The sequence below is a fragment of the Myotis nattereri genome, assembly GCF_964212035.1.
Source record: "Myotis nattereri genome assembly, chromosome: 5".
NCBI lineage: Eukaryota > Metazoa > Chordata > Mammalia > Chiroptera > Vespertilionidae > Myotis > Myotis nattereri.
In genome coordinates this window covers 27,683,857-27,705,599 of record NC_138080.1, presented here as the reverse complement: position 1 = coordinate 27,705,599, position 21,743 = coordinate 27,683,857, and the positions used below count along the sequence as shown (strand labels likewise).

The 21,743-nt window shown below is 53.3% G+C and overlaps 2 protein-coding genes across 6 annotated transcripts; one reads left to right on the top strand and one right to left on the bottom strand.

Moving 5' to 3' along the window:
• The first annotated feature begins 274 nt into the window (after positions 1-274).
• On the top strand, positions 275-12,939 carry TRIP10 (thyroid hormone receptor interactor 10). Of its 3 annotated transcripts, none has more exons than XM_081092109.1 (15): positions 275-403; positions 1,544-1,659; positions 1,743-1,799; positions 2,737-2,884; positions 2,961-3,023; positions 3,501-3,605; positions 3,697-3,825; positions 4,358-4,504; positions 4,617-4,811; positions 5,814-5,981; positions 6,242-6,351; positions 11,748-11,880; positions 12,080-12,225; positions 12,307-12,425; positions 12,525-12,939. In XM_081092109.1, exons 1-15 carry the CDS (start codon positions 380-382, stop codon positions 12,671-12,673), a joined length of 1,809 nt encoding a protein of 602 aa, XP_080948235.1. In that variant the 5' UTR covers positions 275-379; the 3' UTR covers positions 12,674-12,939. The 3 variants fall into 3 exon arrangements, with proteins under 3 accessions (XP_080948235.1, XP_080948234.1, XP_080948236.1); XM_081092108.1 differs by having other exon boundaries at positions 6,224-6,351; XM_081092110.1 differs by lacking the exon at positions 5,814-5,981.
• Positions 12,940-12,941: 2 nt separating this feature from the next.
• SH2D3A (SH2 domain containing 3A) lies at positions 12,942-21,488 on the bottom strand (the record flags this gene model as incomplete). Of its 3 annotated transcripts, none has more annotated exons than XM_081092105.1 (9): positions 12,942-13,836; positions 14,459-14,644; positions 15,172-15,283; positions 15,369-15,543; positions 15,686-15,801; positions 15,923-16,398; positions 18,522-18,604; positions 18,969-19,318; positions 21,420-21,488. In XM_081092105.1, 9 exons carry the CDS (start codon positions 21,486-21,488, stop codon positions 13,676-13,678), a joined length of 1,728 nt encoding a protein of 575 aa, XP_080948231.1. In that variant the 3' UTR covers positions 12,942-13,675. The 3 variants fall into 3 exon arrangements, with proteins under 3 accessions (XP_080948231.1, XP_080948232.1, XP_080948233.1); XM_081092106.1 differs by having other exon boundaries at positions 18,528-18,604; XM_081092107.1 differs by having other exon boundaries at positions 15,369-15,566; positions 15,923-16,024; positions 18,528-18,604.
• Positions 21,489-21,743: the final 255 nt, after the last annotated feature.

Below are 21,743 nucleotides of genomic sequence, written 5' to 3'. Positions count from 1 at the left end.
AGGGTGGGGAGGGACCTCTTGGATGGGGTTTTAGTGTCTTGGCCCTTATGGTTGAAGAGAAAGAGGAAAGTTAGAACAGCCCGAGACCGGGCATGGGCGGGGGGGGATAAGCGGGGCCCGGGGATTTGGAAAATGGGTGGGGGTCCTTTAAGGCGTCTGTCCAGTTCCATCCGGCCCGGCCCCCCTTTAGGTTTCTGGGCTGGAGCTCCGCGCCGGCCGGGGCGGGGCAGAGCCTGAGGGGCGTGGCATCGCCGCGAGTGGGCGGGGCCTGGGCGGGGCGGGGTCGGGCGCATAGCCTTCGACTGAGTTTCCCCGCGGAGGGCGGCGGGCGGCGGGGACCGGGTGCGGCGGCCTCGGTGGCGGCCTCGGCGGGAGCAGCATGGATTGGGGCACCGAGCTGTGGGTGAGTCCCATCGGCCTGACTCCAGGCTCTTACCTTCCTGGGGTCCAGACGCTCCCCTTTGCCCCTGCAGTTCCTGAGCCGAAGCTCCACGCTTTCCCTTCCACCGATCCCTGTCGTCCCCGCTCCGCCCTCTCTCGGAGTTTCCCGGGACGTCTCAGGAAGCTCGGGGGCAAGGGGCGGCCTTGCAGGTGCGGCGTAGGGAAACTGAGGCACCGGGTTCAGAGTGAGGAGGAGGACGAACTCCTAGGACCAGGCCGGGGCGGCCGAGCGAGGTCACCTATTTTGAGCACCCCGGCTGGGCGGGCGGCTTATCTTACGGCCCCTGGGTTCCTGCCCGCCGCCCGCCTGTCCGCCTGGTGAGGGGGAGGGGACCCTCTGGCCACTTTCAATCCCACGTGGGACTTAGACGTCCTGACTGCCCTTTGCGTCACCTCCAATCAACACCTAGGGGCTAGGGACGCTCTAGTGGGGGAAGGGGCTGTGAGGCTTGGCCGCCCCTGTTCCAGGCACAGGGAGGGGCCCTCTCCAGGCAGCCTCTTCTAACCTCAGTTCTGGAAGCCCCAGGAATTCCCCCCTAATTCTAGCCGGGACCTCCGACCCCTCCTCCTTCTGGAGGCGGTGGCATCTCTGGGTTCCCGGGTGCAGCGAGGTAACTACATTGCCCCCTCCTCAACTCTGGGATTTCTTTTGGAGGTGCACTGGAATTCGTGGGGGAAACGGAGTACATCGGGGTGCCTGCCCTTCGGCCATTCTGCCCCTCCTAACCCCCAAGACGCAGGGAACCCGGCCCCTTTAGCCCTGACTCACGCCGGGCCTGCCGGATTTTCCGGAATCCGGGGGGATTAGGGGAGTCGGAGCAAGGGGAGTGGCCCTACCCCATTCCACACCCCTCTTGGCTGTCCAGAGACGGAGACCCTGTCGTCGTCCGGCTGGGGCCCCGCCCCTGTTCCCTGGCCCTTCCCGGGAAGGGGAGGGGGTTCCCGCTGGTTTCCTGCCTCCCCCCGCACCTCCAGCGGAGTCGAGCCGGGGCGGTCCGGGAAGCCACTCCTTCTCGGAGGGAGCTCAGAGCCTTGAGGCTCCCTGGTATCTGGCTGCGGGGTCTTGACCCGGTCCTCCCCCACCCTCCCATCCTCCCGTCAGGATCAATTTGAGGTGATAGAGCGGCACACGCAGTGGGGGCTGGACCTGTTGGACAGATATGTGAAGTTCGTGAAAGAGCGGACAGAGGTGGAGCAGGCTTACGCGAAGCAGCTGCGGTGAGACCCTAGGTGGACAGGCCCTGGGGCGAGGGTGCAGTTGGGGGGCTGCGGGCTCAGCCTTCCTGCCTCTCTCCCCCTAGGAACCTGGTGAAAAAGTATCTGCCCAAGAGACCTGCCAAAGATGACCCCGAGTCCAAGTAAGGATGGAGAGAGGGTGTGGGCTAGATTGGGGGCAGCGGGGGCGGAGGAGGCGGGGAGCCAGAGGGCTTTTGTCTGGCTTTCTCTCCGGTAGCTGAGTCACTCAATCAGATCCCTCACTTGTTATCTAGATTCCCACCTAGAGTTAAGGGTATATAGGCCCTGGCCACTGTGACCCAAAAAGGGAAGAGTTCGATTCCTGTCTCTCTCTCTAAAACCAATTTAAAAAAAAAAAAAAGCATAGGTACAGGCTCCAGAGTACCAGGGTTGCAATCCTAAATCCACTACTTTCTAGCAAACTGCCTTCAGCAGTTGACTCAAGTTCTCTGCTTCCATTTTCCTCTACCTATTAAATGGGGGAGGCCCCAGCCGTTAGTGAGTGACTCTGAGCAAGTGACTTAAGTTTTGTGCCTCGTTTTTCTTCATCTGTGAAATGGGCATGATGACCATGACCTTGTGGGGGGCTCCCATGAAGACTAACTGAAGGAATGTGTTAGAACAGTGTCCAGCCCATATGGGTCTCTTGTTCGGAACCCAAAAGTTTCGAGAAATGAAAAGTTTTTCTGGTAAGTTATTTGGAGGCCACCTCTGATCTGAACTCAATGTGGATCGGGTTCATTATGAACTTGGTTTTTATCCCACTTAGTATGACTATTAATACTTCTTTCTGCAAAAATACTTCTCGTGTTTGGTTACAGGATGTTGTCCCTGACCCCACTGGGATGATAGACAAAAGATGGTACAAGCATTGTATCTCCTGTCTAAAACCCAAAATGCTCCGAGTTCCGAAATGCATCTCACTCAAGCAAGGGGTAGGGGACATGGGCCAGATTTTGTCGCTGCTTCAGGAGTGAATGTCTCGGATCTTCCCCTTTCTCGTGTGGAGTTGGGTCCAGGGGTCTGACCTCTGGCTCGCTGCCCCCTCTCTCCCCGGAGGTTCAGCCAGCAGCAGTCCTTTGTGCAGATTCTCCAGGAAGTAAATGACTTTGCGGGCCAGCGGGAGCTGGTGGCTGAGAACCTCAGCGTCCACGTGTGTCTTGAGCTGGCCAAATACTCGCAGGAGATGAAGCAGGAGAGAAAGATGGTGAGTGGCCTCCTCCCTGGGTCTTCCTGAGGGCCCTGCCGTGACCCGGGTGAGCCTGTCCCTCTTCTTCCCACAGCACTTCCAAGAAGGACGTCGGGCTCAGCAGCAGCTGGAAAGTGGCTTCAAACAGCTGGAGAATGTGAGTTTGTGGGTGTGGACGGTGGCTCTGGTCCCAGGGAGCAGGGTGAGGGTTGCTGACCCACAGAGCCTTTTGTCTGGCTAGAACAGGGGTGGGCAAACTTTTTGACTCGAGGGCCACAACGGGTTCTTAAACTGGACCGGAGGGCCGGAACAAAAGCATGGATGGAGTGTTTGTGTGAACTAATATAAAATCAAAGTAAACATCATACATAAAAGGGTACAGTCTTTTTTTTTTTTTTAGTTTTATTCATTTCAAATGGGCCGGATCCGGCCCGCGGGCCGTAGTTTGCCCACGGCTGGGCTAGAACCTCTCCCCTTCCTCCCCTCTCCCCGCCACCCCCCAAAAGGTTTCCAGAATGCCCGTTGCCCCCCATTTGCTGGGTGACTTCCTGCCAGCTGCTAGAATCTTGGCTTCCCATATCCCCTTGCCATCGGGGATGGCAGCTCCTTCATTCTGGTTCTGTCCACTACGCAGAGTAAGCGTAAATTTGAGCGGGACTGCCGGGAGGCTGAGAAGGCAGCCCAGACCGCAGAGCGGCTAGACCAGGATATCAACGCCACCAAGGCGGACGTGGAGAAGGTGCTTGTGGGGTCAGGGGCAGGCTTAGAGGTTGGGGTGGGATGGGGTCAGAACCTGCCAGTGACTGACCCCCCACCTTGATCTTCCTCAGGCCAAGCAACAAGCCCATCTTCGGAGTCATATGGCAGAAGAAAGCAAAAATGAGTACGCAGCCCAACTACAGCGTTTCAACCGAGACCAGGCCCACTTCTATTTTTCCCAGATGCCTCAGATATTTGATGTGAGTGTTCCAAGCCCCCACTTTCCTTCCCCCCCCAAAAAAACCCCACTGTCAACCATCTCCTACACATTTGTCAAAACCCCAGCTGCAATGTCCTAATCTCTAAATTGAAAGAGGTTTTAGAAACAAATAGTAATAGTGAGCTCTTCTGTCACTCACGCTGTTCCTTCTGTCAGGGATGTCTTCCTTGTCTCTTGAACATCCTGTTCGTTTTTCTAAGCCCCAGCTCTAACAACCCCTCTGAAACATCTTGAATTTTCCCTCTCCTTGTTCAGCCTATATTCCACTCTTTTGTCCTAATCCTGGGATTGGCAATATCTGTGCTGGGCCTGCTTTTCCTTCAAAGCCCTGGCTCCATTGCCAACTCCTTTGAGAAGCCTTTCTTTACTCCCTGGGTGGGCGTGGGGGTGGGGAGGGGTCCTTAAAGTCCCCTCTGAAACCAACCTGGCCCCTTGTCTCTCCCTTGACCACCTTGGGTTGGAAGTATCTGTGCTCCGGCCCCTCCATTAGCACCCCTGCCTTGTCCCTGTAGAAGCTACAGGACATGGATGAGCGCCGGGCCACCCACTTGGGGGCTGGGTACGGGCTGCTGTCAGAGGCGGAGCTGCAGGTGCTTCCGATCATCACCAAGTGTTTGGAGGGCATGAAGGTGGCTGCGGCTGCTGTGGACAGCAAGAATGTGCGTGCCTGGTCCTGTGCCAGTGGGTTGTGGGGTGGGCAGGTGGACCCTGAAGTTAGGCACCTGGTCTGACTTCCGACTGCCCTTCCCCCTCCCCATGTCCTCCCTGCAGGACTCCCAGGTCCTAATTGAGCTGAACAAGTCAGGCTTTGCCCGCCCGGGCGACGTGGAATTCGAAGACTTCAGCCAGCCCATGAACAGAGCGCACTCGGACAGCAGCCTGGGCACCCCCTCCGACGGCCGGCCTGAGCTGCGAGGCCCAGGTCGTAGCCGTGCCAAACGCTGGCCCTTTGGCAAAAAGAACAAGGTGGGGGCCAGGGCTCTTGGGGAGGGGGTGTGAGTGAGTGGGGACAGCGGTGTGTGGGGGGGCACTGAGTCAGCCCCAGCCGTTGGAACGCTGAGTCCTGGGCAGGAATTTTCCTCTTGGCTGCCAGCCCAGGCTAGAGGGAAAGCGGTGATTGGCCTGCAAGTCCCCTGAGGCCGACAGGGGGCCAGGAAGGGAGGGTGGGTGGCTGTGGTGTGTGTCTGCTGCTTCTCAGGATGCTAGGAGGAGACCTGCTTGTGGGGTTTAGGGCTGGGTGAGGGCTCGGATGCTGGCCGTGGGGACGCCCCCTGGTCTCTTTCCATCCCACCCATGGGGCTGGGTCCCGACCTTCAGGATAGTTTTTTCTTGGGATTTTTGCTTTTCAATGTCAAGCACATACTTGGACACTCGTGGTTTATAGCTGCTACAACTGCCATCTCCCTAGTTTATACTTTGGCCCTTGATACCCCACTTCAGTGTATAAATTATGTCCCCCCTTCCCCGCGGAAAACCCCCTGTAACCCTCTGATATTTCATGCCTTTGACCCTTCTCTGAGCTTGCCCTTGACTCCTGTGGCCCCATACCTGTATGAGACCTTGATTTCTGCATGCACCTCTCTCCATGTTGTGGACTGTGAGCCCAGAAAGCTGGGGGTGGGGGGCAGACACTTGGGCTTTCCTGCGCCCTCAGACCCCATCCTAGGTACTGGGCATGGGATGCAGGGGCTGTGGGAGACATTGGGGGAAGGAGGGCTCTGGCCTTCTGGCTCACAGTCTAATGCCCCCCCTGCCACCTCCCAGACTTTTGTGTTGTCCTTTGCATGCATTTTCTGTGTGTGATTGTGCATCTTGAGTTGTGGTTTTCTTACCGTTTTTTTTTCTTTTTTCCATTTCGTTTTTTCCTTCATTGCATCCCTCCATCGGTCCATATTGTACTCGTTCTCTATATTCTACACCCCCTCACCCCACCCCACCACACACCTCCTCCACGGTCCCCACCGGTAGCCGCATCCCCAACCCCTCTCCCCCCTGGGGGGCCCCCAGCCCTCAGCATTGCCTAATGGACCCCCATCCCCCCGCTCCGGCCTCGACCCCTTGGCCATACTGAGTGAGCTCAGTAAGTCAGTCAAACCGCGGCTAGCATCCTTCCGCAGCTTTCGAGGCAGCCGTGGGGTAAGTGAGGCCTCCAGGAGAGGAGGAGGGCGCCCCCAGCCTGCCCAGCGGCCGGGAGGCGGGACCCTGGGCTCGCTTCCTGCTGCAGGCTGGACCCACTTCTCCCATTGCGTGACTCGGACCTGCTTTGCTCAGTGCATGGCCTTGCCCCCCAGGAACCTTGGGTGGGGTGGAAGGTGGACCTGGTGTGTCTTATGAGTGTCCTAGGGCCTGGAAGTTCACACTCCACAATCCCAAATCAGCTCTCGTTCTGCCTGCAGACAGTGGTCACTGAGGATTTTAGCCACTTACCGCCAGAGCAGCAGAGAAAGCGGCTTCAGCAGCAGCTGGAGGAGCGTAATCGTGAACTACAGAAAGAGATTGACCAGAGGTAAGGGAGAGGGAGGCAGGCAGAGAGGAAAGTAACCGGTTTGGCTCAGTGGATAGAGCCTCGGCCTGAGGACCAAAGGGTCCTGGGTTGGATTCAGATCAAGGGCAGGTACCTCTCCTCCACAGCCCATCCTTGGTCAGGGCTCCTGCAGGAGGCAGCCAGTCCATGTGTTTCTCTCACGTCCATGTTTCTCTGTCTTTGCCTCTCTCTTCCACTCTCCCTAAAAATCAATGGAAAAATATCCTCGGGTGAGGATTATCAGCAACAACAAAATAGTGCAAACTTACAGATGTTCCTCAACTTACCATGGGGTTACATCTAATGAACGCGTCATGAATTGAAAACACCAAGTCAAATGCATTTAGTACTACAGTGCATATTGCCGGTTGTTTACCTCATGACTGGCTGACTGGCAGCTCTGGCTCTCTGCTGCTGCCAGCGTCACGACAGAGTATCACAGGGCATATCACTGGCCCCAGCAAAGGTCAGCATTCCAAGTACGGTTTCTGCTGAATGGGTATAGTTTCTGCTCCATCATCTGTACATTGAAATGGCACTCAAACCTCCCAACAAGCCCCAGTCTCTGATGGTTATACAGGTGATTCCTACCCCGCTCATCAGAAACAGTTCCTTCCCACCTTATACAGCTCATTCCAGCACAGACAGGAGTGGATGCCACCAGCACATTCTGGAGTCTGGTGGAATCTCTATTTTAAAATCACTTAGCAAGAATTCAAGAAAATAGAAGTATGGGCTCATTTTACTTCACTTATGATCTTAGATGCAAAATCCTAGCCAAGCAAAGACAATGGTCATGGTTGCACAACAATATGAATATACTTTATGCCATGGAACTGTACATTTGGCAGAAATGAACCAAAAAGTGTTCAAATGGGAATTTTTATGTTCTGTATATTTTATCATAATAAAACATTAAGACATTTTTTAAAAAATCTTTATTGTTGAGAGTATTACAAATGCCCCTCTTTTTTCTCCCCATTGCCCTCCTCCACCCAGTTCCCACCCAGCCCCAGGCCTTCACCACTCTATTGTCTGTATCCATAGGTAATGCATATATGCATATAAGATCTTTGGATAATCTTTTCCCACTCCTCCCCACCCCCCTTCCCTCCAAGATTCGTCAGTCCCATATTTCCATGCCACTGATTCTATTTTATTCATTAGTCTATTTTGTGCATTAGATTTCTTGTTTGATTTTTAGATTAAATTGTTGATAGATATGTATTTATTGTCATTTTATTGTTCATTTCTTCTTCTTCTTCTTCTTCTTCTTCTTCTTCTTCTTCTTCTCCTTCTTCTTCTTTCTTCTTTCTTCTCCTTTCTTCTTTCTTCTCCTCCTCTTCTTAAAGAATATCCTTCAACATTTCATGTAATACTGGTTTGGTGGTGATGAACTCCTTTAGCTTTTTCTTGTCTGAGAAGCTTTTTATCTGACCTTCAATTCTAAGTGATAGCTTTGCTGGGTAGAGTAATCTTGGTTGTAGGTCCTTGCTTTTCATCACTTTGAGTATTTCTTGCCACTCCCTTCTGGCCTGCAAAATTTCTGTGGAGAAATCATCTGATGGTCATATGGGCACTCCCTTGTAGGTAACTAACTGCTCCTCTTGCTGCTTTTAAGATTATCTCTTTGTCTTTAACCTTTGGCATTTTAATTATGATGTGTCCTGGTGTGGGCCTCTTTTGGTTCCTCTTGTTTGGGACTCTCTGTGCTTCCTGTACTTGTAAGTCTATTTCTTTCACCCAGTAGGGGGAGTTTTCTGTCATTATTTTTTCAAATAGGTTTTTAATATCTTGCTTTCTCTCTTCTCCTTCTGGCACCACCATAATGTGAATGTTGATACACATGAAGTTGTCTCAGAGGCTTTTTATACTATCATCTTCATAACTTCGGATTCTTTTTTCTTTCTGCTGTTCTGATTGGGTGGTTTTTGCTTCCTCTTATTCCAAATCCTTGATTTGATTCTTGGAATCCTCTAATCTACTGTTGAAGCCCTGTATATTATTCTTTTTAAAAATATATATTTTTATTGATTTCAGAGAGAAAGGGAGAGGGAGAGAGAAATAGAAACATCATTGATGAGAATCATTGATTGGCTGCCTCCTGTACACCCCCTACTTGGGATCGAGTCCGCAACCCAGGCATGTGCCCTTGACTGGAATTGAACCTGGGACCCTTCAGTGCACAGGCCGATCCTCTATCCATTGAGCCAAACCAGCTAGAGCTCCTTTTAAATTATTCTTTATTTTAGTTAGTATATGCTTCATTTCTGACTGGCCTTTTTTTATGTCTTTGACATTCTCCTTAAGATCCTCGAAAGTCTACTAAGTCCCTTGCAGCTCTCATTAAGATCCCAGAGTTCAAAACAGTTTGGACTCTGTATCCAGTAGCTTGCTTGCTTCCGTTTCTTTTATTTGTAGCATGCTTCTTTGTCTCTGCATCTTGGCTGCTTCCCTGTGTTTGTTTCTGTGTAGTATGTAGAACTGTTATGTCTCCTGAAGTTGGTAGAGTGGCCTTTTATGATAGGTCCTATAGGGCCCAGTGATTCAGCATCCCCAGTCACCTGAGCTGGGCACTCTGGTGCAACCCCATGTGGGCTGTGTGCACAGTCTTGTTGTAGTCGAGTCTTGATTGGCGTCCCTGGGAGGAATTGTCCTCAGTGGGAGGAATTGGCCTTCAGGCCAATTGGCTGTGAGGACCAGCTGCATCTACAGTGGAAGAATGCTATGCTGGAGACACCTGTATGGAGCAAGACTTGCTTCAGTGGGGCTTTGGTGCTCACTGAGTCTTCCCCTTGAGTGGGTCACTTGTGGATGTGTAGAGTTGTAATCTGCTATGGTCTGAAGTTGTCTACCGGGTCACTGACTCTGGGGCCTCCTGGGAGGTGCAAAGTCAGCCACTGCCTGGTGCCACCCGGCAGGAGCTACAGAGAGACCTGGAGATGACCGCTATTTGTATTGGGCTAGGAAGTGCCCAGGCAAGGCCCAGCAGTGAGGCAAGGCAGGCTGGTGCTAGTGCTGGGTGTTGGGCCTTTTATTGATAAGTTTGGGGTACACTGCATCCAGCTACTGCTTGTTTAAGAGATTTTTAGCAAAGTCTGAAGCCTGAGCCAGGACAGGTCATTCAAATGGAAAAGCAGCTGCAAACAGCTTTGGTGGGTCTGCAAATTGAATGGGGCAAGGTCTCAGGAAATTACCAGGGCAGAGGACCAGTGGAACAGTGTGGGCCACGCTGATGGTAACTCAGATATGGCTGCCAGTCAGCCCTACGACGGGGCAGGTCCCAGCACAGGAACAGTGATCCCTGTAAGCACCTCTGTTGGGAGAAAGCCACCCCTGAGTTCCTGCCCATGGCCAGACAGTCCAGTTCCTCCCCTTGTGTCACTGGATTTCCCCAAAGCCGCAGCCCAGTGCTGGAGCTCAGAGGACTTGTGACTGTGTAAGCTCGGTTGCAGGCCCTTTAAGAGGAACACTTGGGACTCCAGCAGCCTCCATGTCACTCAGCCACAATCCCTGCTGGTTTTTATAGCTGGAAGTTATGGGGACTTCTCATCCCAGTTCTGGAACCCTGGACTGGGGGTCTGATGTGGGGCTGGGATCCTCTGCTTCTCACAGGAGGCCTTGAAGATCTCCCTCCCGATTAAAGATACGCCACACATGGGGGTCGGACCAGCCCATTCAGTGCCTCTGCCCCTCCTACCAGTTTCAGTGCATTTTATTCTTTACTTCTCTAGTTGTAGGACTTCCAGTCCGCCAGAATTCAAGCAGTTGTGAATGATGGTCATTCTGTATTTTAGTCGTATTTTGATGTGGTTGTGGGAGGTGGCAAGTATCAGTGTTCACCTATGCTGCCATCTTGGTTCTGCGCTCTGCCCTGCCTCATGCTGGCACCAGGCTTTCACACCGACCGCTGCCACTGCCAAGCACAGGGAACTGGAAAAACTTTCTTTTTGTAAAGACTTGAAAAATCATGAGACAGTTGGATGTTGCCCCAGTAATGCAATAGATCCAGAGGCATAGAAGCATGGAATAGACTGTGGAATTGCAGAGGGAAGGCGGAGGAGGGTGGATGGGTGAGAAGAGATCACCCACATAACTTGTATGCATATATGCATAACCCATGGACACAGACCATAGGGTGGTGAAGGCCTGGGGTGGGGGTAGGAGCGGGCTGGAGGAAGTCAATGGGGGGGAAAAGGGGACATAGGTAATACTTTCAACAATAAAGATTTAAAAAAGAAAAAAGAGTATCAACTACAGTCTCCAAAACAGAAAGAAGAAAAAAAATCCATCTCATTCACCACATTGATTGGCTAAAACAACAACAGCATATGGTTATCTATTTACTAACTCAAACACTTGAAATATTAACAATAAAAAATCTGCCAGATTAAAGAAATTTTTACTCATTCTTTCCAGACGGCAAGATTCTCTTTCCAGTCCTCTTACATAATAGAAATGACGTTTGCCACTTGGAGACAGACAGACAAATTATATTTTGCCATCTTGTACAAAACAGCTTTTATCGGTGTAAAGTTCCATTAGGAACGTTGAATTTCCCGAGTTTTTATGATGTGGAGCTAAAGGTGCATGCTCTGGGGTCAAGGAAGACTGGCCTTGAATTCCAGCTGTTTTGTCTCTCTGTGCCTCAGTTTCTGCATCTGTAACATGGCTACTATTTAGACGGGAAAGCAGTTGAACCCAGGTTTGACATTTTCCAGAAGTCTATGCTCATATAACTATTACTGCTTTATAGTCATGAGGAACTAGGGACCAAGGACTGATGATAATAATAACACCCGGCATTTATAGAGCACTTACTGTATGCCACGCACTATTCCAAACGTGGATTCACTGGAGTGCCCAAGTTTTCCTGAGAGACTGTGTGAGCAGAGGCAGGGTCCTGGCTGTCTTGCTTAGAACAGTGCCTGCTATGCAGTACTTTGTGTATCTGAATAAATAAAGGCACTGTTCTAATCTTCACAACCATTCCCATGTATGTATCATTATCCTCATTTTCAAGGTTAGCATGGTGAGGCAGATTCAGTAACAACCCAAACTGACAACTAGGAAATGCCCAGACTGGAATTCAAGCCCAGTCAGTGAAGCACTAGCATGTGAGCTTTAACTTTTTTTATTGATTCATAGAGAGAGGAAGAGAGAGAGGAAGAGAGAGAAACATTGGCTGCTTCCTGCATGGTCCCCAGGATCGAGCCCCAAACCCGGGCAGGTGCCTTGACTGGGAATTGAACCAGGGACCTCTTGGTGCATGGGATGACCTTCAACCAACTGAGCCACACTGGCCAGGGCAAAACCCATATTTTTTGCTTGTTAAATTACATGGGTCTGTTCTTTCTCATCTGTCTGTCTGGTCCCAGGGAAGCCCTGAAGAAAATGAAGGATGTGTATGAGAAGACACCCCAGATGGGGGACCCCACTAGCTTGGAGCCCCAGATTGCAGAAACCCTGAACAACATTGAACGGTTGAAATTGGAAGTGCAGAAGTATGAGGTCAGGGAAGACCCTGGGGAGGGGCGGGGGCCGGCCAGCCGGGCTTAGTCACTGCTTGGGGGACAGTTGTGGGGCAGCTCCAGCTGTTTCTCATCACAGCTTTGGGTGTGCATGGGTGATCTCAGGAAACATCTGAGCCCAGAGTGGGCTGACCCCGGAGCCCTGCCCTGGAACTGACCACATGGTCCTCTCCTCTCAGGCTTGGCTGGCGGAAGCTGAGAGCCGGGTGCTGAGCAACCGGGGAGACAGCCTGAACCGGCACACCCGGCCTCCGGACCCCCCAGCCAGCGCCCCACCCGACAGCAGCAGCAGCAGTAACAGTGGATCACAGGAGAACAAGGAGAGGTGAGTGGGGTGACCACAGTGGGTCTGCCTCCCCCGGGACATGGGGGGCCTGTCTTCACCTGCTTTCCTCTCCCCTACCAGCTCTGAGGAGCCCCCCTTGGAGGAAGGCCAGGACACCCCCATCTACACAGAGTTTGATGAGGATTTCGAGGAGTCGGCATCCCCTATAGGTCACTGTGTGGCTATCTACCACTTTGAAGGTGAGCATCAGCTGCTTGGGCAGGGCTGGGGGGCGCCTGGCTAGGTTCTGTTTAAATGCCCCTAAAGCAGAGCTGAGCCCACCACCACTCCCATGACAGGGTCCAGCGAGGGCACCATATCCATGGCTGAGGGTGAAGACCTGAGTCTCATGGAAGAGGACAAAGGCGATGGCTGGACTCGGGTCAGGCGGAAACAGGGAGGGGAAGGCTACGTGCCCACCTCCTACCTCCGAGTCACGCTCAATTGAACCCTGCCAGAGGTGGGAAGAGGGGGGGCTGTCGGCTGCTGCTTCTGGGCCACAGGGGGCCCCAGGACCTACGCACTTTATTTCTGCCCCCGTGGCTTCAGCTGAGACCTGTGTAACCTGCTGCCCCCCACCTCCACCCTCCTCCTCACCTCAGATGGACCCGCTGTGCCTTCTACCATTGATGTACATACTCATGTTTTAAATCTTTTTCCTGCCACTCGGCTAGGGCCATTTTGTTTTATATATAAAAAAAATAGGTGAAGTTCTTGGATTCCATGCTTTATTAGGAGATGTAGAAACTGGGGTTGGATATTCAAATGCCACCCTCCTTACAGGCCACACAGGGAATGGGGAAGGGAAGGTGAATTTGGGCACACTGGACACACCCTGTTCCTGAGAATTGGGCCCTTGTCTGCGACCAGTGTAGGGAGAAGGGTGGCAAACATCCCTTCCATGTTTACGGCAACTTCCTGAGAATGGGTAGCATTTATTGAGCACCTACTGTGTGCCACGCATTCTCCACCCATTATCTCATGTAAATATTGAGCTTTAATTCCTATAATAACCCCTAGAAAGTTCCAGCTCACTTTTATGTTGAAGGCAGGCACAAAGAAGCCAAGCAATCTGCTAGTAGTCACAACTTTTTGAAAGGCATTTGAACTCTGGCCTCTCACAGAGTTTCAAGTTCTCTTATCATTAGAAGCTACACGTTCACCATTTGTGGGATATGTGTGTGGGGGTGGGGGCAGGTGAGGGCAGCCAGGGCCTCCACGGCCTGGGTCTTCTCCTGGTGGGGAAGGGGGGTCTGCCCCTCACCCCAGGATCCCTGTATATTTTTAGGGGGCAGGGTGGGCTCTTGCAAACCTGCCCCCGCTTCTGCAAGCGAGGGTGTGGGTCCTCACCCTGTTTGGCTGTGTGAGCAAACTGGGATGATTTCCTAGGTGTCCTGCTGGGGTCACCAGAAGTCTGGATGTGCCAATGTGAAGACGGGGGTCTGCACTCTCAGCAGTCAGGCTCCAGGCGCAGTGACAGGGCACTGAGGACCTGCTGAAACTTCTCCAGACGACAGTCCCTCGGAGCCCCCTCACCCCGGCTCCCCCAGAGCAGCCTCCGCAGGAAGTTAGTGGTCAGGGCCTCCTGCAGGTCGGGATTCGGCCGGAATCCTGGGGGAAGGGCCAGGTGCGCTAGGGGCGGGGCCCAGGGACCTACATTGCCCCTCCTCACATCTGCCTTTTCTCCTAGGGACTTTGACCCAGCAGGGCCCTGGAGGAACTCTGCCCCAAGTACTCTGGACAGTTAGGTGGGGTTGGTGGGGAGCGGGGCTGCAAGGGCCTCTGCGGTACGGTGCGGGGGAGGGGGGGGGGAGGAAAGGGTGTGGCTGAGGGGATTGATTGGTGGAGGTGAGCTCGGCCAGGGTGCATGGTGATGACACTCTGTTTCTAGTTTGAGCTGCTAGGGGCCCCACCTAGAGGCTGGGCCTGGAGATGGAGCCGCCCCAGGGTCAAGATTTGGGGTCCTGGGCCACCCTGTGCGACACACTTGGAAGTTGGGATGGGTGGGAGTGGGACTCGTGGGTGTGACTGGGGGGCGGGGCCACCCTCTGAGTGTAGGGCACTTCCTGTCATCACTGCTGGTTGCAGAGCTGGCTTGGGGCCCCTGAGAGGAGCTGTCCCAATTTGGGTGAGAGGCGTGGCGGGAGACTGGTTTGGGGGCACCAGGTTAGAGCATGCGGGTTGCTCCTAAGGTCAGGACCCTCTGGCAGCCCAGCGCTGAGGGGGCACTCACCTTGCAGGCGCTGGGCCGCGGCCTTGCGGAATTTGGGTGCGTCCTGGGCCATTTGACGCGCCCCCTGCAGGGTGCGCAGCAACTGCTCACAACTCTCATCTAGCGGCCCCGGGACTTCCTCGCCTTCCAGCAGGCGCACCGCGGGGGCCACGTGAGGCAGCGCCACCTCGCCAGGGTCGCAGGGTCCTGTGGGGAGAAGGGTCTGGAGTGGCCTTGGACAGGGGGCAGGGCCTAGGGTGGAGAGGGTGGGGCCTTGGGCCAGGTACCCTCGGACTAAAGTAACCAGCAGGACTTGGGTCGGCAGGCTTGAGCCTAGCACAGCTAGATTGAGTCAAGGGCGGGGCCTAAGCCCTGGGGCCAGGACTAGCCCAGTGCCTAGGGTGCAGAAGGCAGAGCTTGTGATAAGGGGGCGGAGCCTAGGGCACAGTGAGGGCGGGGCCTAGGGCACAGTGAGGGCGGGGCCCAGGGATTGGATCCAAGGCCCAGTTAGTGCGGAAGGTTGGGCCTGGAGCGGAGGGGGCAGGGCCTGGGGCGGAGGGGGCAGGGCCTGGGGCGGAGGGGGCAGGGCCGGGGGCGGAAGGTTGGGCCGGGGGCGGAGGGGGCAGGGCCTAGGACGAAGGGGCGAGGCTAACGACCGGAGCCTCGACTTGGCCTAGGACTGCGTTAGGATTCTGAGTTTGAATTGGTGCGCAACTGCAAACGATGCCACTCACCGGCGCCCCCATCCAGCGCCCGCATCAGCGGCTTCAGCTCCTGCTCGAAAGCCACTGCGGCCTCGGTGTGGCTCCTTCGGAGCTGGCGCCACGTTTGTTCCAGCCGGGACACCTGGAGTAAAAATCCTGAGCATGCCTCCTCTTCCCCCTCACCTGCACTCGCTCGGGCTTCCTCCCCACCCCTGCACCCCGTGCACCTGGGGCATGAGCAGGACGCCCATGACAGCGGCCAGTCCGGGCAGGTCCCCCGCCGCCCCTGGCCGTAGCGCCAGCGCCAGTTCCACCAGGCCCCTCAGGACGGCTGTGCGCTCCTCCAGCGGCCCCGCGCAGCCCAGCACCGCCAGCGCACCCGCCAGCACCAGCACCTCGTGCCTGTGGAGGCAGAGGGCAAGGGTCTGGGGGCAGTGGGGAGGTTTGTATTTGGGGGTGAGGAAGGACGGGAGGTGGCATTGCCCACCCCCCTCTCTGAGTGGGGAGATTTGGAGATCGTGGGAATTCCCGGTGGCTGGCTCACCTTTCCAGCAGTTCTGACCTCAAGCGATGGCCATGGGGAAGTGTGAGCAGCTCCAGGCCAGAGGCAACCCCCATGGCATCCCGCTGAGCCTTGGTCACTCCCAGCAGGCCCGCAGCCTGGCAGTAGGGGAGTTGAGGGGGGCGTGGGGAGGACAAGTGAACAGAGTGAGTATATGGATGTGAGGTACTGTTGGCCCTCGCCTCAGCCTATGGAGAAGGGATCTGGTATGTGACTCACCTGGCAGTCTGCCAGTAGCAGGTGGAGGGCAGTGCTCCCAGGATGGTGCTCCAGAAACAGGCCCCGGAGAGTATGCAGGACTTTGGGCTCCAAGGGCCGGTTCTGGGGGCCCAGAAGGCCAGAGGATTTGCTCGGGTGGCAGAAAGAGATGTCTGCCTGTGGTCTTGCGAAACATCTCTCCTCCTCCTCCTGGGCCTCCCACCACGGGGCTTCTGGCTCTGGGCCTTGGTGGCCAGGGGGTGTCCCCTGGGCGCTGGGCACTCGGAGCACCAGCTCACAGTAAGTTGGGGTTTGTTCAGAGGCATCCGGCAGCACCAGTGAGGACATTCGAGGTGGCTTGGTTGGCGCCTTGGCATGAAGCTGCCCATCTGAGGCACTGAGGCTGTCAGCGATGGATCCCAGGGGAGCCGGGGTCTTCAGCAACACAGGGTCACTACCCATGCAAGACAGGGCAAGTGTGGGCACAGTGGAGGCTCCTGGGGGTCATACAAGAGGGGGTGCAGGAGGTACACAGAGAAGATAGTTGGGTGGGTCCTGGTTCATCCACTCATTCAGTCAATTCCGGGGCATCCCTACCTGTCTTGGTGTGCCTTTGAACTTTAACTACTTCTCCAGTATAAATGCTACACACTTACCAATGGTTTGAAAATAAACTTTCTTTGACACTTAAATAGTTTTGCGAATTCTGAATACCACATTTTAAATTTGAATCCTTTGTTTTTGTCCCTCTGAGTGAAGATGGTAAAGCACTGATGTTACAAAATTAAAATAAAAACATATTAATCAAAATTCACAAAACTACATAAACATCAAAGCAATGTAATTTACCAAACCTTTAAATGATGTCTTTGGTTAAGTGTGTGGCATGTTGACTTCCAAGGTTATTAGAACTTAAAAGTGCACCCAGACTTCTGGGAGATTCTGTACTTACAAAGCATTTCAATAGACCTTGTTATAGGGGCTTAACAACTTCCCACAATTCCTAGCTCACTCTGAATATAAGCCAAAGTCCTCACAGTAGGCCAAAAAGCTCTAAAAATCTGAACCCCAGATCTCTCTCTGACTCTCCCCTCTCTCCTACTGCTCCGGCTATACTCATCTCCTTTTGGTTGAATGGTTAGTTCAAACTCTTGTTCTGGCCCCAGGACCTTTGCACTTGCTGTTTCTTCTCCCTAGGCCACTCTCAGCCCCCAGTTATCTACATCTTTCCTTTCTTTACGTTCTCAAAATCTTTCTCCATGGGGCCTTTCCTGACTACTACTTAGTCTCCTCTACTCTGTTGTACTTTTAATTTTTACCCCAAATCTCTATATATAAAGAGCCAGGAGCCAACCAAACGGACTGAGTGGGGCAACAAGGCCAGCTGGGGGGTTAGTGAGGGGCAACCAGGCCAGCAGGGGGGGCTGTGAGGGGCGACCAGGCCAGTAGGGCGGGGGGGGGGGGGGCAGGGGGCGGGGCAGTGGGGAGGGCAGTAAGTGGTGACCATGCTGGTGAGGGGAGAGCAGTTAGGGGCAACCAGGCCAGCGGGGATGGGCAGTTGGGGGTGACCAGGCTGGCAGGGGGGGGCAGTTAGGGGCGATCAGATTGGCAGGCAGAGGCAGTTAGGGGTGATCAGGCTGGCAGGGAGGCCAGTTAGGAGCCAGCAGGCCTGGATTGTGAGAGGGATGTCTGACTGCCGGTTTAGGCCTGATCCCTGCCTCCCTGCCTGCCTGCCTGCCTGCCTGCCTGATCGCCCCTAACTGGCCCCCCTGCCAGCCTGATCATCCCTAACCACCTCTGCCTGCCAATCTGATCTCCCCTAACTGCCCCCCCACATGAACCTGGTTGCCCCCTACTGCCCCTCCCTGTTGGCCTGGTCACCCCCAACTGCCCCCCTGCTGGCCTGGTTGACCCCAACTGCCCCAAGGGGTCCCAGATTGGAGAGAGTGCAGGCTGGGCTGAGGGGACCCCCCCACACACTCCAGTGCACAAATTTTGTGCATCGGGCCTCTAGTCATATATAATTGACTTATTTTGTTTTCTTGGTCTGTCTTCCTCTAACAGGATGTTAGCTTCACTAGGGCAGAAATCTTTGTCTTTCTCATTCATCGATGTATCTCAGCACCTAATACAGTGCCTGGTACACAGAGAGGACTCATGTTGAATGGGATGGGGGATGGACAGGGCAGACGAAGCAGACTGGGCATGAGGGAGGAGGAGACCTCCTTTAGGTAGGATTAGGGTAAACTGTTTTTGAAGAACTCATGTTGGGTGAGAAGGAGTCAGAAAAAGATGAGGGGAATGGGCAAGAATAATTAATGCAAAGGCCCTGAGGCAGGAACAAATTTGAAATGTTCTAGCAACTGAAAGGAAGATTGTGTTACTGGAGTGAGGGCATATGGCAGGAGTTATTAGGGAGGTCAGCCATGGTCAGAACACATAGGGTTTCTTAGAATAATTGTGAAACCACATTTTTTGCACCTACAAAGTTCCTATGTGTTTTTTTAACCACTTTGAGAGTATCAGTGTCCCCATTTCCCAAAAGACTAAGTCACCTGCCCAAGATCACTCAAGGGATGAGGGGCAAAGAAATTTCCTAGCCATGGGCTGTCTGGCAGACTCTCACCTGGTTCAGAGTGGCCTTCTCTTGACCTTCCCACATGTTCCAAACCTGCAGGCTGACTGTCACTCCACTTCCTAGCCCTGGGGGACAAAGATGGGATAGATGTGAAGTCCCAGCCTAAGCAGATCCACCCCCACCAATGCCCCCAAACCCCTACCAGCCGTCACTCAGGACCATTGGATCTCAACCAGCGTGCTCTACCCCCAGGGGACTTGGCAACGTCAGGAGACACTTTTTGTTTGTCACAACTAGGGAGTGGGGTGGGAGGATTTTACTGGCATCTAGTCGATAGAGACCAAGGATGCTGCTCATCATCCTATATTGCACAGGACAGCACGCGCGGCCCACCACCACCCCCCCAAAAAAAACCAAGAATGATCTGCCCCCAAGTGTCAATAGTGCCGAGGTGGCACTTGGGTGTCACAAGAAGGAGCCTGTGAGTACCTGAGTAGCTCTATCCGAGACGGGCTGTCTAAGAGGGTTTCCTCACTAAAGCTGCGTTGAATAGGCCCTTGCCGTATCACCGGCCTGGAGGCCACAGCCCCTGTAGCCTGGGTCAGTGGACGCTGGCCATTCACATAGCTGCGAATCAGGGCAGGCAGGCTTGGGAAACGCTCATCCTCCAGCTGAAAGAGGGCTGTGGGCCGGCCTGGCCGGGGACGCAAGGCCACACGAAGCACCTCAAAGTGTAGGGCAGAGCCCCGCCAGCGGCAGGAGATCACAGGGTGGTCCCCACAGGTCCTAGACGCACGAACCAAGAAGTCGCCATCTCGCTGAAGAAGAGCCTCTGCCTTCTGGGGATGGAGAACAGGGGGCAGGGGGTTTAGGTATGAGCCCAGATCAATAGTTCATGGTACCTCAACACCCCCCCCCCCACCACCACCACCACCAAAAAAAAGCCATCCCAGAGACTGGGTAGTTTTGTACCAAACCATTTACTCTTTTCTCATGGGCACACCTCTGGACTACATTTCCCAGGCTCCCTTGCACTTAGAGCTATCATGTGACAAGATCTGATCAATGGGATGAGAGTAGAAGTACAGTGGGGACTGTCCACACTTGGCCCATAAAAACCCTCCTGCAGCCCTAACTGGTTTGGCTCAGTGGATAGAGCATTGGCCTGCGGACTCAAGGGTCCCGGATTCGATTCCGGTCAAGGGCATGTACCTTGGTTGCGGGCACATCCCCAGTGGGAAGTGTGCAGGAGGCAGCTGATCGATGTTTCTGGCTCTCTATCCCTCTCCCTTCCACTCTGTAAAAAATCAATTAAAAATATATTTTAGCCCTAGCCGGTTTGGCTCAGTGGCTAGAGCGTTGGCCTGCGGACTCAGGGGTCCCAAGTTCGATTCTGGTTAAGGGCATGTACCTTGGTTGCGGGCACATACCCAGTGGGGAGTGTGCAGAAGGCAGCTGATCGATGTTTCTCTCATCGATGTTTCTGACTCACTATCCCTCTCCCTTCCTCTCTGTAAAAAATCAATAAAATATATTTTAAAATAAATAAATAAATAAAAATATATATATTTTTTTTTTTAAAAAAACAAAAAAAAAAACCCTCCTGCAAAATCCTATCGGTTCTGTTCTGGCCAGTGTGGCTCAGTTGGTTGAGTGTCATCTAGTTAGTGCAACAAAAAGTCCCTGGTTTGATTCCCCTTCAGGGCACATACCCAGTTTTCAGGTTGGACTCCCTGTCCAGTGTGCTGGTGTGCAGGAGGCAACCCATGGATGTGAAACATCAATGTATCTCTCTCTCTCTCGCCCTTTCTCCTCCTCTCTCTAAAGTCAATAAAAAAAATTTTTTAAAAATATTTTTAAATCCTACAGATTCTGTCCCATATTTGTCAGCTGATGTCACCGAAGCCCTGAGGTAAGGCTGAGCCACAAGATAGAAAGGTCCTGACTGTTTTCTAGAGTTCCACATCCTCAACCACCTTGGACTGTGACATAAACAAGCCCTAATTGTGTATTGTGTTTAGCCAGTGACACCTGGGAAGGGTTTGTTACAGTTGCTAGCTGATGTTGACTGGTACTGCTTTTAATCTGAGTGAATATACTGGCTTGCTTTGCAAATGTGACTTCAAAATAAGCCATTATTTGGATTCTTCCAGTGTGTGACCCATAAATCCTGTATAAAAATTTTAAGCTGTCGTATGACTAGTGTGAAAACAAACAGGGGCTGGGGGCTCTGACACCAGAGAGGCAAAGCAGAGCTGGTGATAGGGACTGGGGACTGAACAATATATGCAGTGGACACATGTGTAGCCCTTACTGGACGCCAGGCGCTGCTTCAGGTGTAAAACATGAACTCAATTAATTCTTTACCAAAGTTAAACAATAGGTACTATTAGCCCCATTTTACAGATGGGCAAACTGAGGTCCAGAAAAGTTAAATACCTTAGACTAGGCCACACAGAATGTAAGTTGTAGGGCTGGGATTTAATCCCAGGATGTCTCACTCTAGGGTGTGGGATTTTAACCGCTAGCTATCCTGCCTCTCATGATTTGATTGGATGCCCAAAGTCCTAGGACTCCTGAAAGTGACACCTGAATTGAAGATGAGAGCAAGGAGACTTGAATTGAGAGGAAGATGGGGCCCTGGTGGCCACAGGTGCCTGGGACCCAGAGAAAGAGGGAGACAAGCAGAGCCAAGGGGTGCTTTGAGGGAGCTAGGACCTGCTTCAATCTCCATTACCATCCTCAACACCATCCCAAATAAAGTGATAATTTAAATATAAGGAGTGATGTGCCACACCAACCAAGCTTCAAGATAATCCCCAGTCCCCCAGCCACCTCTTCCAACAGCCCTTGAGCCTAAATCCCACATCTAGGGCCTAGGAGTCTCCGGCAGGAGAGGCTCCCCATCACATGGTGCTGAGGGCCTGCAGGAGGCAGTACCTGGCGGGACAGGAGACCGTGGTACCAAGGTTGGCTGGCAAAGTCCTCTCCGTTCCGTGGCGCCTGCATGAAGCTTTTGGGGGCAATGAATGCTGGGGCTGAGCTCTGCACTTTCAACGGGCCTCGGTCTTCCCCGTCTGTAAAATGGGAATAATTATTCCTGTTCCTGAGTGGCTGAGTCAGCCTTTCTATGCTCCTCTTATTTGTTTTATTATTATTACTAGTGGCCCAGTGCACAAAATTCATGCACATTAAAAGGGACTTAGAGGAAATGTTTTAATATTGCTATTTGCCCTTTCTCTATAATAGAAGTGTCAGAGATGA

Coding starts and splice junctions, on each gene's coding strand:
- TRIP10 (XM_081092108.1), top strand. CDS start 380: ATGGATTGGGGCACCGAGCTGTGG. Junction 3,606..3,696: donor CCAAGGCGGACGTGGAGAAG/GTGCTTGTGGGG, acceptor GATCTTCCTCAG/GCCAAGCAACAAGCCCATCT. Junction 12,226..12,306: donor TCACAGGAGAACAAGGAGAG/GTGAGTGGGGTG, acceptor CTCCCCTACCAG/CTCTGAGGAGCCCCCCTTGG.